At 41.6% G+C, this 17,930-nt stretch overlaps 1 protein-coding gene and 1 long non-coding RNA gene across 2 annotated transcripts in view; one reads left to right on the forward strand and one right to left on the reverse strand.

Annotated features, from left to right (window-relative positions):
- Window positions 1-17,683, forward strand: part of ABCB11 (ATP binding cassette subfamily B member 11) — a 47,757-nt gene extending 30,074 nt beyond the window's left edge. The window contains exons 19-28 of the mRNA XM_080399055.1: window positions 2,145-2,306; window positions 5,433-5,537; window positions 5,638-5,799; window positions 7,905-8,108; window positions 11,360-11,601; window positions 11,711-11,867; window positions 12,905-13,102; window positions 13,873-14,079; window positions 14,936-15,082; window positions 15,827-17,683. Coding sequence (XP_080255181.1) covers window positions 2,145-2,306; window positions 5,433-5,537; window positions 5,638-5,799; window positions 7,905-8,108; window positions 11,360-11,601; window positions 11,711-11,867; window positions 12,905-13,102; window positions 13,873-14,079; window positions 14,936-15,082; window positions 15,827-16,027 — 1,785 coding nt within the window. The 3' untranslated portion in view covers window positions 16,028-17,683. The remainder of the gene's footprint in view (window positions 1-2,144; window positions 2,307-5,432; window positions 5,538-5,637; window positions 5,800-7,904; window positions 8,109-11,359; window positions 11,602-11,710; window positions 11,868-12,904; window positions 13,103-13,872; window positions 14,080-14,935; window positions 15,083-15,826) is intronic.
- On the reverse strand, window positions 138-5,413 carry LOC308068436. Its single transcript, XR_013929962.1, has 2 exons — window positions 3,137-5,413; window positions 138-509 (listed from the first exon to the last, which is right to left on the reverse strand). It is a non-coding gene; the product is annotated as an uncharacterized lncRNA (long non-coding RNA).
- Window positions 17,684-17,930: the final 247 nt, after the last annotated feature.

The raw sequence follows: 17,930 nt of genomic DNA on the forward strand, positions 1-17,930 counted from the left end.
TGATAACCTGTAGATGTGTGGCTCTGTGTCGTGTTTAACCCCAGCTGGCAAAGCACCACCACGCAGCCACTCACTCACTCCCCTCCCAGCCTCCAGTGGGATGGGGAGGAGAATCAGGAAAAGGTAAAAGCCATGTGTTGAGGTAAGAATAGTTTAATAATCGAAATAAAGTTAAATGTGCTAATAATTGTAATAGTAGTAATAATAGTAATAGTAGCAGCAGCAGCAGAAGTAGTAACAATAACAACAATAATAATAATAATAAAGAGAGAGAAATAAAACCCAAGAAGAACAAGTGATGCACAACAGAGCTGCTCACCACCCACTGACTGATGCCCAGCCAAGTCCCCCAGCAGCGATCGGCCCCTCCTGGTTGGCTCTCCCCAGTTCATCTCCTGAGCACGCTGCTCTGTGGTACGGAATATCCCTTTGGCTGCTTTGGGTCAGCTGTTGTGGCTCTGCTCCCTCCCAGCTTCTTGGGTACCTGCTCACTGGCAGAGCACTGGAAGCTGAAAAGTCCTTGACTTAGAGTAAGCCCTATTTAGCAACCACTAAAACATCAGTGTGTTATCAACATTGTTCTCATACTAAATCCAAAACACAGCACTGCACCAGCTACTAGGAAGAAAATTAACACTATCTCAGCCAAAACCAGGACACTGTTTGTTATAGTTGTTGACAGTTATTTCTTCTTGGACTGATCCTTTTCTCTGCTAAAACAAAAGCACAGCTTCAGTTCTGATTCTCTGTGTAAACCCTAGGCTGCATTTTGATGGCTGTTATGCTTATTGGTCCATATACAATTTCTAGCAGAGCATGATCTGTTGGTAAATTGATATATGTGGTAGATTAAGCTGAAAAAGACATATTCATAAAAGGTGAACTAACTGACAAAAAGAAAAATGCTCAGTCTGTGAAATTTAATAGCTACTCAGGGGTACAAATGACACTGCTTCTTGTTCAATAAAGAGCAAATTCACTTTCATCTCAAAATCATCTGGAGACTTGAGTAAAGAGAGACCCTCACTGCAACCTAACTACAGGGTCCTTTCACTGACAGTGTACTTGTGCAATCAACTAGCATAGAAAATAAAGACAGCATGCCTTAAAATTATGCAGAATATGTAGGAATATACACAGTGGGTTTCCAGAGTGCTTATGAAGCTCCCTGCACTGATTTGCATGGCTACAATTGCTCAGTGCAGAGAGCAGCGCTTAGAAGTCACGTTCTTGCTATTGCTAAGCCTATTCTGTGGATAAATAGAGGGCTTTACTGCTGTCACTCTGGTGCTAGCTCAGAAGGAAGAGAAAATACAAGGTGCTTCCACCCATTCATCCTTGCACGTTTTGGGCTGATAGGTCTTCACAGGGTCTGTTTTGTCTGGGCATTTCCGGCTGTTATGGACTGAGGGAGATAAGCAGGGCTCAGCACACCGAGTGTTAAAAAAACTCTGCACAAATCAAACTGCAGGGTAAGTTATAATTTGATGATGAATATTCTACTCTTACTGGGAATAATTATGGGAATTCAGCATATAGTCTGAGGATATTTCACAGAAGGGAGGCACAATTAGCATGTATAAAGCCTGAATCCAGCTATGACTCTGAGATCTCCCATTTTAATTATATAGTGTACCTGTTAATTTGATGCAGAGTCTGATTAATGTGTTCACCCATGACACTTTAATATTTAAGAAGATTCCACGAGTAGTGCAAAAAGCTGCTTGTGAGGAAGAAGTTAAAGTTTTGGCACTGAGTATTGCATCGCACCTCATATCTGGAGGCAGCAAAGCGAACAGCTTGAGTTTCAGTGGCAGAAAATCTTAAACTGCTTGTAATGAACCTCTTAGGTTGGAATCAGTAGAACTGCTCAAGGAATGAATCTCTCTTTTTCTCCAGGGACAGTAGAGGTAGTAAGTAATCTATGTAACCCTCTCGTTAGGACTCCCTAGCCCTACAGAAGAGCTCCAGACAGCAGCCAAGACCCATCGTCGCCCCTTCCTGTACGCAGCCATAACAGCTGTTTGGGCTCTGGATAGCCATTTAACAGACTAGGCTAACTTTTATCTCGCTATCAAAGGGAGAACATCACTGGGGGAATGCATTTGTTTCATAAATCCAACCTGGTTTGGTTTTTTTTTCAGGAATCTGTTGCAGTGGAGGAAGATGTCAAACCTGTACCATTTACCAGAATTTTGAAATACAATGCCTCGGAATGGCCGTACATGGTGCTGGGATCTCTGGCGGCAGCTGTGAATGGAGCAGTCAGTCCACTCTATGCTTTGTTATTCAGTCAGATTCTTGGGGTATGTTACGCTGACATTTTAAAGTGTATTTTAGCTCTGAAGCAGAGGGGAGTGAATATATGATGCAGAACTTGACAAGTTTTGGGCAAATCTTTAGATCTTGTCAAGTAAGCCTTCTTGCCTATAAACAACTATTCAGTAGAGATATTTATATCACTGTCATCACACTATCATTTGAGCTCTTTGAAGGGGTAGGCTCATAAGCATTTGTCACGCATTCTTCATTTTCTCTCTTTTTGGCTTTCTAGGAGCTGTTGGGTGTGGGTTTCTGTACTCGTATACAGTGTATTTTAGATGAGACAAGATGTACCTCACGTGCAGGTATAGTGCAGAGAGCCACATGCAGAGGTCCTTCCCAGCAGAATTTTATTCTACAGACTTGGCCAAGCCTTTGAGAAAGCTTTCAGTCAAATCCAAAAAATACTTCACTTTTTTGTTCATATATCTCAGGAGGGTATTTGCTGCCTGCTCCTTGCAGAATGCCATGGGAGAGGTAGATAATCGTAATAGGGTTCATAGCTGCCACTAAAAAGTAGGCTTGCATTGACAAGTTTGGAAGACAAGCAGGAAACAGGAATCAACTTTAAACCCTGGCACTCACTAAAGGATGCATTACCATCAAAATCCACAGCCTCGCTTGAAACTTTTCAAGAGTTCAACCATGACTGGTTTTTCCTTCAAAAACATGCCATAATAGAAGGAGGATGCTTTTAGCTGTAGGCCTGCCACCTCCAAACACTTTCTGAGTGTCTAGACCTCATGCTAAGGACTGTGGCTTTCACTAGACAGCAGGTGAGATACTGCTATGTGCATTCTGCAACGAATCTAACCTTTGTTTCCTTTTAAGAGAGGTTTTCTAGACACTGGGAGGTCTGGGGCTGACATCATCCTGCAAGATGCAAAATGCCTTCGTTGCCAAGGATGAATTCCTTCTCTTGAAGGTCTCAGTCAATCAAAGGAGAGAGGCTGTAAGGAAAAAAAAAAAAAAAGCCATAATGAACATGAGCAAAGTCCAGCATCTGGGTTTCATTATTCATAAATTTAAAACATTTCTTCCTGGTGCCAAGGTAGTCAGGCAGATGCAATATGCATCTGCTTTCCAAGCTGTCTGAATATCTGCAACGATGTTGTGACTGACATGTGGGCTTTTACTCTGGGACCAATATGCTGGAGAAGTGAGGGGAAAAATCCCCACAGCTATGAAATGAAAGGACAAATTTAGCAAAATCTGCCTTGCAGGTGCTCAGAAAGTAATCCCAAAAAGTGAACGAAGAACTGGATAATAGTGGATATGTCTTCTGATCAGTTCAGATCATCAGTGTACCTTTGGAACGAAGTTCTCAGTAGTTTCTTTCTACTGTGCTTCAGTTCCCACTGTGGATTTATCTCAGAGTATGGGAAATGGATCCTTTCCAGTGAAACTCAACTGGAAGATGTGCTCTGGCTGCTATTGGGCAAGCAGCCAATGGCCCCAGATAAAAGAGAGTCCACACTAAAACTGCTGAAACTTACATATTCTGAACATGGATACCTCAGCAACAACCCTTTCCTTTTATAAACTTGATGCTATTGTTCCTGCTACATGTTACTGTAATCAGTGTTATTTTTTAAAATCAAGACCATAGATTAAAAACATATCTGAGCATGTTAGGATAGCTACAGAATGGGATAGTTCAATTTTACAGGACAGATTTGCAAGGGGGAAAGAAAATCCTGTCTTTGCATTACAGAGATCTTGTCCCAACAAATGTTATCCACGTTTCCTTTGGTAGGACTATAAAGTGCTATTGCTCTCAGTTTAGGTAGAGTGTAAGCATGTAAGTGCTTGAAACACCAAGTGCTGTTTTGATATTATCGTTTTGGATTTTGCAGGATTAATTTTGTTGCCAAGGTACTGATGCACAAAGTTAAAATACCTGAAGTGGAATTCTCACTAGAGAACAGCTATTTCTTTTCCTCAGATTCATGCTCTAATTCCGCTCTGTTACTTTGATGCATAGCTCACTTTGAACCATAAATAACTTGGGTTGACCTTTTAAGACTAGTACTTAAGTTTATTTTTGTGGAATTTTTATGTTTTGCAGCTCTAATGAAAATTCCTTCTTTCTACTGCTAAATACTTACCTAGAAGAATTGAAGTTGGTTTTGATATCAGTAAAAGTCGAATGCAGAAGTTATTTTTAATTGTGCCTCACAGATAACAGATTGAGAGATTAGTCAATTTATAGTAATTTTTACCTGCGAAGTCCAATTAGAATTAATTTAAGGTTGGTGGAGAAGTACAAGCATGAGCTGTGGCCTATACCTGCAAGTAGCAGAAGTAGTTTAATAACTCCAGGTAGGTTAACTGACCTACGTATCAACTGCTCTGACTGAAATAAATTGCTAAAGGCTGGCTGCTTAGATTGGACCACTACATCAGCAGCAGCCAGTAATGCTGGCAGGTTTTGAAAAAGACCAGGTATTAAGAACAAGAGATAAAAGGAAAACAATATGGATACTGGAGCAGAGTGGGGTGGAGGGGCTCTGCTTTAACTACAAACACTTTTTCTCAAGCACCCAGCAGTAAGTGAATAGCTCGCATCCACAATCCTTCAGTAAAAGACGACAAGTTCCTCTTGAAGCTTACCTATAGCAACTATAGCAGCTGTTAGTGTTGTGCAAAGAGTTATGCTAGGGTATAATTATTTACACAGACTTCATTTTGTATGGTCCAATAAAGCTGTAATTGGCATAATTAGAGAGGGCGTAAGGTAGCTGCTGCACTGTTGCTTTGTCACTATGCTATTTATTTAATTGCTGTTCTCTGATTAGCACACTGTATCTTGTTTAGAATGGGGGGATGATTGATGAATTATAACTAGGCATGGGCGACAAGTAATAGCATTATGTGCAAACACAGAGTATAATAAACTCGTTTAACAGGAGTAAAAAGCGTTATATTGTACTCGGGCTCACCGCAGGAAAAATAAGGAATCAGGCCTTCGCCAGGAGTGAGGGGGAGCTCTGTGTTCTGGCTTTGGTTCTAGGGCGGGCTTCTGTACTTGCCAATAGGGAGTCATGAACAAACTTCACACAGGGCAAAACTGACGCTTCTGATACGATGCCACCCTTTTTTTTTCAAAGACCTTCTCCATTCTTGACGAGGAAGAACGAAGAACCCAGATCAATGGTGTCTGCCTGCTCTTTGTCTTTGTCGGAATTCTTTCATTTTTCACACAGTTCCTACAGGTATATAGCAGTTCCAATACGGGTAAATTTTGTTTCTGATCCCTCACTCTGTGGGTATCTCTTTCTGTACACTATTTGTATTTATTTTTATGCACTCCAGGGATACACCTTTGCCAAGTCTGGAGAGCTGCTTACAAGACGGTTAAGGAAAATTGGTTTCCAGGCTATGCTAGGGCAAGACATTGGTTGGTTTGATGACCAGAGGAACAGCCCTGGTGCTTTGACTACAAGACTTGCAACAGACGCCTCGCAGGTCCAAGGGGTAAGACCTGGTAGCTTAAGAATTGTTTTACAGTAAGCACTGATTGGAGGCCACTTTTGGCACATTGTCACAGAAATAAGCCAGCATGCAGCCAGCGAGGTCAGTGTAGATCAGCTCTTGGTCAGACAATTAAGCTACTTCTATTTATCATAGGCTGTTAACGTGGAACTATTATTACTGTGTTTACTGAAAAGCACAGATAGGGTCACAATTTACTGCCCATTATTCCTGCCTGTATTACCAGAACAAGAACACAAAAATCAACAAAATACCAACCATCAGCGGAAGGCGAAGGAGCATACAATGCAAAATTTTTAAATTCTTTTTTTCTGGAGGTAAATTAGCTTTTTTTTGCCACAATGCTTAAGCATTTATTTCAAAAACATGCCAGACTAGTATTTTAGTGATATTAATCACTAATCATGTCTTCAAGTTTTCAGTATGGTCTTGTGCTTGTGACGGTTTTGAATTAAACTGACAGTTTTAAACTTGGAAAAATAGTTTACACTACTGGCTGGTGTGCCAGTTGGGGAATCGTGCAGCAAGTTTCAGCGTGACTTTTTGTTTGTGAAAGGGAACCGCCAAGTCCATGTGTCGTGTTCCTTAGTGTGTGAGGGTTGAATCCTGCTGAGCTATCCATGTTACCTATCTCAATTGATGCTTTGGTAGAAGTGAGTCAGATGCCACTTCACTTGACTCCAATGCAAGCGATTTTCCAGAAATGAAGAAAGAAACATCTCTGTTACAACAATTGTCCTGTTTCAGCTTGACTGAAAATGGTAGGTTAGTTTTAAAGAACTGTTAATGGAGGTTTTAAGAATTTAAACGACAAATGAGAGGAGGTTCCTAAAACCCCTGTCAGCAGCAATTTCTACAGAATCAGAGAAACCAGCAAACCTCTTCAGCCCTTTCAGGCACTTACAAAGCATATTTTAATTGGAAAAAACAAACTTGTAAAACACCGACTGAATAATTTAACAGCCTCCTAAGGGACATCTTTGTTCTAAGCACATGTAGAACAGCAGGGCACAGCCACAGCTCCAGGCGAAAAACCCAGAGCTACCTGAGCAGCAGTGTCCTCCACCTTTCACTGGCTAACACAGAGCTCAGGCAACTGCCACTCTTGCAGAGCGAGCTGAAGGTGAGAAGATGCACGCAAGAGTCCAGGGTCTGAAAATGTCTGCATCTGCACCAGGAGTAAGACATGGACTCTTGATGTGTGTGTGGCGGGGTGATGTTAAAGCTGCAGGGTCCACCTAAGAGCAGCCCGGTGGCTGTTCCTTTTGGTAGCTTCTGCAGAGCCGGCAGCTGTACATTCCAGCACAGCTGGGCCCGAGGCACCTTGCCCTCCTTGCTGCAGGTCAGAGGAGGAGCAGACCATAAACATTTTGTGCTACAATTTACATCCTGCAAATGAATCAGACTGAAAACAATCAAGGATATCAAATCTACATATTTTTTCTAATACGTAGCAACCTACTTTCTATCTAGGGCTGCTGTTTACTGCTAGAAAGAAAATAACTTCTGAGTAAATAAATCAGGTTTATTACAAAGAATAGTGTTCTTGAAGTACATAAGGAGAAGATGAATGCATTCAATAAAGGCTATGTCAGTTTTTCCTTAATAAAGAGGCAGAAATGCAACTTCAATTCATCCTTTCTCGGTGATGTTTCTTATTGATTTTAGCTGAGACTTTGTTGTTAATAGTAAAGTTGCAAAAAGGTTTTGTTTATTATTTAAATCTAGACAGATAAATGTAGGGGCTAATCAAAGCAGTCAAATGAGTGATTCCCCGGGGAACCAAGGAAACTAATTTCAATGGTTAGATTATCTTTTTCGCCATCATTAGAAACAATTTTATGAGGTCTCAGTGGGAAGTTTGGGGGGTGAAAGGAATATTGGACATATGCAGTCCTTTGGATAAACTGTTCCCAATTGATTGTATCCAAACTGGTTAAATTCCAGTATAATCAGCAGCCATTTGTGCTTTATGATATTAAAATATCATTTAGAGTTTTCTGAAGTTTTATAGGAAAATTTATTTAAAGATTATTGAAGTTACTATTGGAGTACAAGTCAATCATCTCTGCTTCTTTTCTTTGAAGGCAACTGGATCGCAGATAGGAATGATTGTCAATTCCTTTACCAACATCGGCGTGGCCATAATCATTGCTTTCTACTTCAGCTGGAAACTGAGTTTAGTTATACTGTGTTTCCTGCCATTTTTGGCCTTATCTGGAGCTGTGCAGGCTAAAATGCTGACGGGATTTGCCTCTCAGGACAAGAAAGCGCTGGAAGCTACTGGACGGGTAATGTTATTTAAAAATTAATTTATATTTGCAGTCACGGGTAGTTGAAAAATCAGGCATTTGGCACTGTCAGTAATTCAGAAGTAATGAAATTGGGCAATATTTCACAAATAAGTTGTAATATTTCAGCTTGTCAAACCATTGAAACACCACTGGGAACTCCCTAACTGCAAAAGCACTTGCTGCATGGAATGCAACCAACTTTTCAAACGTTATTGGACCTAATTGGTAGACACAGATTTCTCAGCAGTCTGTTTCACCTTTGTCAGGCCTTATTTAAATACCCATTTGTTGATGCCCTCTATGTATGTATGCTGCCCTCAGAAAGCAGCGATACTTGCTGACCCAGAAATCCTGACATCCGAGAATTTGGCGCTGAACCACAGATTAGTACGTCCAGTTTGGAGAGAGTGGAATTGTTCCTTCAGTAAGCCTGACTAGCCTACCAGCTTCTCCATCAATGTGTGCTACTAGATCACAGGCATAACTTTATTTTTATGTATGGATTTTAAGGGACAAAATTATATCAATTCTCATTTCGCAGCTAGTATATAATTTTTTTAATTGGAACTTGTTTTTTTAAATTCAGATAAGCATTATCCCTTTTTCTGTTAATTTGTATCAGGAGACGTAGCACTTTTGCATACTTTAAATTTTGCTTCATGGTGAAAAAACACCTGTGTGTCTATTAAACCAGCCAGCATGGGGCATGAGGAAGGAAATCTCTAAACTTACATGATTCTTTTACTGACTGACTCTGACCTTCCTTTACGAGCACTAACTTAGGCACTGCAACCATTCTAGGCTAAAGGCCTCCTCCTAGTTACTCTAGCTCCAGTGTCAGAGTTTAGCAGCTTCCCATGCACCGTTGGCTGCCAGACCCTGTGAACTGCCTCACCTCGAAGGCTGAGAATAGGTTTACGTAGTAAGCTATTGCACTGGCTGAGCAGACTTCCAGGCCACGTACCCAACAAGGAAAAGGTAGGACACACGAGAGAAAATGGCCATTTCTTCACGAGTTCGCTCCTGTGCAGGTCTGCAGCCTTTGAAACACCCCAGCTCCTCTGACTTCTGTTCTGGGTCACCAAGTTCTGGCACGTGATGCAGAACCTGGTGCTGTTTAAACATACTCAGTTCAACTGTGCAGAAACCCAACTGCATTAGAAATGCCAGGATTTTAGAAGACAGGCAACATGAGGAAGACTACCTCAGGTTACCCTGCTCAGAGTAGTTCCTGAGCCTTTTCCCTCACTTTAGGCTGCCACATTTCTAGCATCAGCAAAAGTGAGCTCTGCAGCCCTCTCAGAGCCTTGGCTTTTCCTTCTGCAGAGCCACTTAGCCCAGCCTAAAATGACTCTTGCGGAGTTCCCACTCCTCCTCCCTCCTACACTGCAGTCCTGCCCACCAAACACCTTACCCATCCCACCTTCCATCCTGCCCCATCTAAACCTTCCCTCTACCCATCTAAGTTGTCAATTAACTATCTTCAGCTTCCTCTTGCGCTTAACCCGTGGAGCAAACGCATGGACTGGAGCCCTTTGCCCTGTTCTGCTCTGTACCTACTGGCTGTTTCCTCCCCATTGCCTCTGCAGCTAGCTCAGCCTGCCACCCCATTTTTTGATTTCCCCTGAAGAAGCAAATCTTCAGCTCCCAATTGCCATTTCCCCGTGTGCTTTAAAGAAGCATGTCTTGACTGGGGGCGCAGAACTTAAGAAAAAATCATGTGGCCAACCTACACATGCAGACTGCTGGAAATTTTAGGGTTTTTTTTTAAATGCACTAAAGGTATTTGGTATCACTGATCGGATTGAATACATTTACAGGCCACTGTTCAGTGGTGTTAGGAACAATCTTAAATTCCTGAAAGCCAAGGAAGAACTAAGACCTGAGCCCCTGCCCACATGCAGGATGGTGTAATTATTTACAAAATGTGGTAAAATACTGTCCTGACAAGGAGAGAAACTTCACTGAGTCAAGGCATCAGCTTTTGTTCAACAGAATGACCCAGTGGCTGGGATGAAAAGGGCACTCAATGCTTCAACAGTGACTGATTGTCTGGTGTTATTTTCTAATTTATTTGCCAGCACTGCATCGAAATGCTAAACACTCTGAGTTCTTCCACAGCACCTGCTTATCAGCCATGCTAAACACGGAGAAGCACAGTCTGAACAATCCAGTTCACAGTGCCTACTTTTCTGCTCCTTCACATTGTCTGATAATGCATAAGAGATTTGACTGTTAATTTTGGCCAGGGAAAACACCCTGAAATAGGACGGAATATTTTTAATAATTTATATTCAGATCTCTTCCTACATGCTGAACACATCCATAAGCCACACACCAGTCACACTATGGTGTGTAGGAAAGTGTCACACTATGAAGCTACCATCAAAGTTCAGGCAAACAACAGTGTTATAAACCAGTTTCTTAAAATTACTTGAGGTGAGTCCTGTGAAATTACAATCAAACTGTCAATTTACTTCTGTAGAGGAAACTGTAGTGCTATTTTTGGGGGACAGAAACCCAAATCCTGACTGGCAATAAAGCACAATATAAAGCCTACAATTAATTAGAGCTCCAGAGAATTTTCCATGGGGATTATCTCATAATTTCCTGTGTTGTATGTTTCTGTGTATGTAGACAAGCATTTGCTTATTCTTTGCCTATGTACAAGGTAAAAATCCTGGAAATTGTGTCATGTTAAGAGGAATGAAGGTATCACCCTCCATTTATATGCTCCTCATCAGGGTTTTTGGACACAACCAAGAGAAAGAGGGAGGGTGAGTAGGTGAGGAAACAAGTAAATTCAAGTGGGTTTAATTTATGAAACGGAAGTGGGGGATAGCATCCCTTCTCTTCCCTGACTATTGTTATAAGTGAAACAAAATAATTGAAATAATCATCTTTGATTACTAAATGCATGCAGTCAAGGAAATAAGTGTTCTTAAACCTTTTTTTGCTTTGGTGCACGTCCCATTTATTCACATCACAGGAAATAAGTCAAAAGTGAGAGCATGTGCCTGATTTCCTAAGTGTGCTTACGGAGGATGTTAGTTGATAATTGCTTGTCGGGAAGTTTCCCTTTAGAGTGGCTGACGTTTGGGCCAGTCTGCATCACAGCTGCATCAGTTTGTGATGGCATTGGTGCCCTGTGTTTACGAAAGAATCACACATTTTTGAAAGAGCAAACTCAACTTTTCCAGGTAAAAATTAGGAGCTTTTACTGATTTTTTTTTTTTTTTTCCCTTCAGATTTCCAGTGAAGCCCTCTCTAACATCAGGACTGTAGCTGGGATAGGGAAAGAGAACATGTTTATCAACAATTTTGAGAAGCACCTGTATATGCCCTATAGAGCTGCAATCAAAAAAGCGCACGTTTACGGACTCTGCTTCGGCTTTGCCCAGAGCATAGTGTTCATTGCCAATGCCGTCTCTTACAGATACGGAGGGTTTCTAGTCGATGCTGAAGGACTCCATTACAGCTTTGTGTTCAGGTCAGTGCCTGCCTGGAGCTGGAAACAGGCTCCTCTGCGGCAGCGCTGCTCTGGGCGAGCGTTCTGTTTCCCAACGGCTCCCCGAGACTGACTGTCTCCCCCCCTGCAGGGTGATCTCTGCTGTTGTGACCAGTGGCACTGCTTTGGGAAGAGCTTCTTCCTACACCCCAAACTATGCCAAAGCCAAAACATCCGCTGCACGCTTTTTTGAACTGGTCGATCGGCTTCCTGACATCAGTGTTTACAGTGAAAAGGGGGAAAAATGGGTAAGAGTGGAGTAATTTGTGATGTCATTCAGCCCAGCGTAAGCACTGAAGTTGCACCAACAATTTGTAAGTCAGTGAGGCTCACTGCTTTACAAGAAGGTTATGCTGACTGTGTAATTGTGACTTGCCTTGGCTCTTTCGGAAGCAGTGAGCTCTGTACTAGGCAGCAAGAGTAATCTTAAGTGCGGTTATTAGGAATTTGTCAGCGTAGAACTCCTGTAAATTGGAATAGGACTGGTGTGGGTGACTCAAAGAACAGCACGTTTTTTCTTCCTCCTCTGCAGTTTGCACATAAACTTGCCTGTCGCTCGCTTATAAAGGAGGCGGTTTTTCCATTCACATCAAAATGCTGGGGGTGTTCATGAGGAGGTGAATCATCTTTGAGTCAGACAAAATGAAAATGCTCAATTTTTGGTGAATTGAAAGTCAGACCCAGAAAATTCAAATACTTTATTTTTCACTTAACCTATTTTTTTCAGAATTAAATCAAAACTTGAAATAATTGTTATGAACTAAATACACTAAATATTTTGCTTCAAACCATGAAACTAAAGTATCATGATTCCCTTCAGAGTTTTGTAAAAGTGTTATTTAAAAGTTCTGGGAAATCTGACCTGAATTAATGTATTGTTTTAATGTTGTGAAGTTGAATTGATTTTATTTTTTTTATCAAATCCAGCTTTTTGCACAGAAGTATTTGGATCATCACCATATTACACTTATGCAGTATCTGCATTAAAATAAAACCCCTTACCCGTTTGCAAGGCAATGCTATTTCCAGTTGATGTCTCTGTACAGTGCAGTACAGGGATGTATAAGCAGAGCAATAATGTTATGACTAATGGCTTATATCTAGGACAGCTGCTCCGATATGGGGTTTATCCCTCTTTCTAGGCTAATTCTAAACTTCGCAAGCACAAATGTTGTATTTTAAATATGAGATGCAAGAATGGAATCTGAGGAAGAGTTACTTGTACTCTACAACTCAGTTTTGAGCTCCAGCTTATTGTAACATCTTTCTCATTTTTTTTCACCAGGATGATTTCAAGGGAAGCATTGAATTTCTTAACTGTAAATTCACATACCCTTCTCGGCCTGATATTCAGGTCCTGAAAGGACTCTCTGTAGCTGTTAAGCCTGGACAGACTTTGGCATTTGTTGGAAGCAGCGGCTGTGGTAAGAGCACCAGCGTCCAGCTTCTGGAGCGTTTCTATGACCCTGAGACAGGAAGCGTGGTAAGCAAATGAAACGTGCTTTGCGCGCTGCGGTGTTCAGCAGTGCTGCAAGGACTCTTCTGAAGGCGCCCTCCTGTGCGGCCTACCAGTGTGGCACGTACATGTGCCGCGTGGGGCTTCAGCTCCTCGGACAAACGTGGGCTCTTTGGGCAATTCTTGAGTATCATCTCAGCTGTAGTCAGGCAAGATCAGAATACCAAAGCTCGGGTGTAGGCCAAAGGCATTCACCTTGGCAGCTCATGTATGAGACATATGTTGTGGGAGCACAAGCGGCCATCGAGTTGGAATGGAGCAAGAGTCTGAACATCCCTCAATATATAGCCTCAACACGCAGCCTCTTTGCGGGTTGAATTTGTCTCAATTTAACTTCCAGTTACTGAATGAGATAGCTTAAAAAGCTTTTATATCTTTTTGTCTTGTAAATAATGATCCATCTACTTTGATTTATCTTTCTTTGGAAAAAATTAGCGTTTTGATCACTCTGCCACGAAGGCAACAAAGCATGTACCTAACCTTAAGCAATTAAATAGTTCACTTGGACTTAAGATTAAGCAAATGGTCTAGTGTTTGGCTGGATCGCAGACATACCCAGAAAATACATACCATGCACAAAGGAGTCACATTTAAGCAGATTCTTCAAATCGCTTTAAATCGGTTGCATTTGCATTTTAGTAATACGGCTAAATCACTCAGTTTTGCCATAAACTATCTGGGGTTTGCAGGCTGTTGTTTTGGAATGATGTTTTAAGTTTTCTCTTATTTCCTGGTAGTTAATAGATGGACGTGACACGAAGAAAATAAACGTACAGTTTCTTAGATCAAAAATTGGAATAGTGTCCCAGGAGCCTGTGCTATTTGACTGCAGCATTGCTGATAATATCAAATACGGCAGTAACACCAAAGAGGCAACGATGGAAGAAGTCATAGAAGTGGCCCAGAAGGCTCAGCTGCATGATTTTGTCATGTCACTGCCTGATGTAAGTACCCGTGAGGCCTTGGCTATGGACCTACAGGTAGGCTGCTCGGTGTCACTGCAGTGGAGTTGCTCCAAATCCACCTAAAGCTGCTACACACGTATACCTTCTGTTTACTTTTGCATCTGTAACAGTAGGAGCAAAGAGGGTGTCACGACCACCTGTTATGTTCCTGAGTTTGGCCATGAGCTGCTACTGCATTTTTACACAGCAGGCAAATATTTATAAAACTGAAACCAGCAGTTACAGCCTGAACTAGGAGAAAAGGGAAGTTTTTTTCAAAGGCACGGACAAGAAAGAAGCAGCAGCACAGTTGAGCAGTCACAGCATTACAGTGAGTCAGGAAATATAAATCCTGTTCCCAGATGTGGGAGATTTGCCTTGTGACTAGAGCATGATACTTAGACAAAAATACTTGAATCTGGCTGCTTACAAGCCTTTAAGAAGTATTTAAATGCACTGAAATCATACAAATATAAATCAGAAGAACATAAAAGGTACGGATACGATTTAGGCACCAAACAAAACATTTGCCCAGAAAGCCCTGCCATCACTTTTAGCCTCTTCTCCCAAATCTAGGCTCAGGGGGGGTTTCTTTTGCCTCTGGCAAATCACCCAACTAACAAATTTTTCTTCCAGGCCTGTGACTATACTGCCTGGGCCCCTGGGCCATGCAAACTGCAAAGCAACATCCCCCCAACCATACGTATCGCTCGTACAGCATTTCGTCATTGCTGAGTTTTTTAAGGAGGAGGAAGCAATGGTCAGCGCTCTTGCCTCTCTCCTCCTGCTCTTCCTTCAGGTTGCTACTGGTGTTTTCTTGCACTTGAATAAAATCTTCCTTTTGTATATTTTTCAGAAATATGAAACTAACGTTGGGGCTCAAGGATCCCAGCTGTCTCGTGGACAAAAACAACGCATTGCTATAGCGAGGGCCATCATACGAGATCCTAAAATTTTATTACTGGATGAAGCTACATCTGCCTTGGACACAGAAAGTGAAAAGGTAAATGAGCCCTGATAAGCAATAAGGGAAAGTTAATACAATGGCTTACAATGTACAATGCCTTTTCCTGTTCTGTAGACATCCTGATGTACTCCACCACGTGACCGCAATGTTATTCCCCATAGTTAATTCAGCACTTAACACCTTTAATGATATTTTTGAAAGATCCAGGAAGCACAGCTGTAAGAAAAGCAGCCAGCTACAAGGGCTCTTAGCCTGCCAGCGAGAGGCAGCACCCTTTCAGAAACGTGCATAGTAATTCCCTGGGTTTCAAAGCATTCTGTGGGGATGTTTCATGAACATAACTTCTGCACATTAAAAATCAACCAAGCAAACAAAAAAGTACTCAAGCATATGAATGATGAGCCTGAATATCCTATAAAAACAGCAGTGAGGGGCTAAAAACTTGGGCAATAATTTGCATAGCTTGGTTACACTCAGAGATGAGAAATGGTGGAAATTTAAAAACATATCCACACTGAGCTGACATTCAGCACGACATGTCAGCTGAATAAACCTCTTCTGTAATTTCTACTGCTGCCTATGTTTACCTGTCCCTTTTTTTATATACCACTAATAAACCGAGCTCACGACCCAGCTAAGCACACCAGTGACATAACCTTTGATTTAACCTCACAGTCCCTTTTACAAGTGTTGCGCAATACAGTTAATTGAACTCAGGCAATCAGATTTCTCCCTTTTGTTTGCATATTTTCACTCTGACACTTTGTCTGTTGCCTTTAGACTGTGCAGGCGGCACTGGATAAGGCCAGAGAAGGGCGTACCTGCATTGTCATTGCCCACCGTTTGTCCACGATCCAGAACGCTGACATCATCGCTGTGATGTCGCAAGGACTCATCATTGAAAGGGGCACTCATGATCAGCTGATGGCCATGGAAGGAGCTTATTACAAACTTGTTACTACTGGAGCCCCAATCAGCTGAATTACTGTGATTCTGAATTTGAGAGATTTCTTTTCTGTAAGCAAATACTCTGCGGTAGGTATGTGTACGCTGGTACCACATTGTGCTACAAAGTGCTCTACAACGCTGTGAGTTCTGTGGTACCAGACGTGTGTGTAGCTTCCTGCATCCAGCACACTTGCCAGGCACATGCAGGAGCCTAAGCATAGGCTGATGCACTCAGTAAGTAGCTTAGTCCACTGCTAAGGGAAAGAAAGCCTGAAAATGGGAAAGATCTTTGCTGGTGAGTTGCGGAATTGCCACCAGCTGCAGTCAGACTGCACAGTCCTGTCATTCCTCAGCTAGCAATCAAGGAAGACTCTGCTCTGGTGTTCCAGAAACCACCTCTTCTCTAGGTAAGCTGTATGAACAGAAACCAATCCAAGAACGATGCTGTGTATCTCAAGGGATCAAATCTCTCCTAACATTTGGCATGCAGAGGATTACAGCGATACCCTCCCCCCCTTCACACCAAACACACCAGCTGTGCTGTCAGGGGACACTGGGCTGCCGCTGTGCATGGCTACAGCACCAACCCCCTCGTGCCCTGAGCCTGGCACAGCTGTGCCCCTGCAACAAAACCAGCAAGTACTTACAAAGAGGGCAGCTCCACGACATAAGGAAAGCAATCAAGCAGAGGAACAGAAGCTGGTGAGGATCATTTCCCCTATACTCACCGCTCTGGTCAAAGCTGTCAAGTAAGTTTTGAGTAAGAATAAATGCCATAGTTAAATCAATGTAAAATTCCTCCAGTTAATCATCACAGTTATTTAAATCACTTCTATTGAGAGCGTGCTGGGTAATGTGTTCCCTTTTTTTCAGAAGGCAAGACAGTGAGGTTTTTTTACAGAAATTATAAATATATTCAGTAACGGTGGAAAAAAATAGCCATAATTAGCTCTTTGTATTAAGTAGAGTTGATAAATACAGCAACAATTCATGCAGAAATGACAAAGGGCAATAAGTATCTCTTTCTGGCAGAAGTTTGCACCTGCTGTAATGGTTTATTATAAGGTCTAACTGCATGTTTATCCAAAATATGTTATTGGCTACTGTCTGCAGGACAACAGGACTCTCCTTTAGTGACTGGGATCTTGGAGATAAAGCAGACAGAGAGTCTAAATCACAAATTTAAATCTTCATTTTGAATAATAGAGCATTAACTGGAAAAGTCATTCTCCATATCCTAAAATCAGCAGCTGGGAGTGGGGGTTCACCCATTTTATAACAGATCACACCACAAGGGAGTTTCTTGTAAAATTATACAAATTACACAACAGTACCAACCGCTGAAACTTGAATAGAGCTGTAAGGGTGAAAATTTGATTAGGCTACATCCCTTAATTCCAGGCAGAAAAAAACCCCAATTTCAACTTTTGTACAACTCCATTAATAAATCACTTCAACAGACCCTACTGAAATCACACAGCTGACACTGAAATGATATTTTCCCAAGAAATTCTGTATTTTAATCCTTAACTGAAAATGAAGAAGGAAGCTGCATTATTTGCCTTCTGTTTTAATCTTTTTAGACTTTTCATGTTTCAGAGCAATAATTAATTGGGATGTCTCAGGACTGAAACTATTGACAAGAGTGACTATCAATATTCAATTTATATCAGTAAAATGACAACTCGAGAGCAACTTGAACACAGGAAAAATCCTTGTCATAGCTGTCTTTGTTCTTCATTATTTGCTTCTAGACCCGTTAGCTTAGCAATTTTGCTTAAGGATGCACAACTACAGAAGAGACTGGTTTCAGGCCAGCTGCTGCAGGGAAAAACGTTCAGAGAACCATTAAAGAAGATATCAGGAGATGCATAAAGCAGAATATTCCTCAGACTGTTAAAACCAGATGATTCATTTTCTTAAGTCAAGGTAGTCT

This window comes from Falco punctatus (genome assembly GCF_963210335.1).
Source record: "Falco punctatus genome assembly, chromosome: 8".
Classification (NCBI taxonomy): domain Eukaryota; kingdom Metazoa; phylum Chordata; class Aves; order Falconiformes; family Falconidae; genus Falco; species Falco punctatus.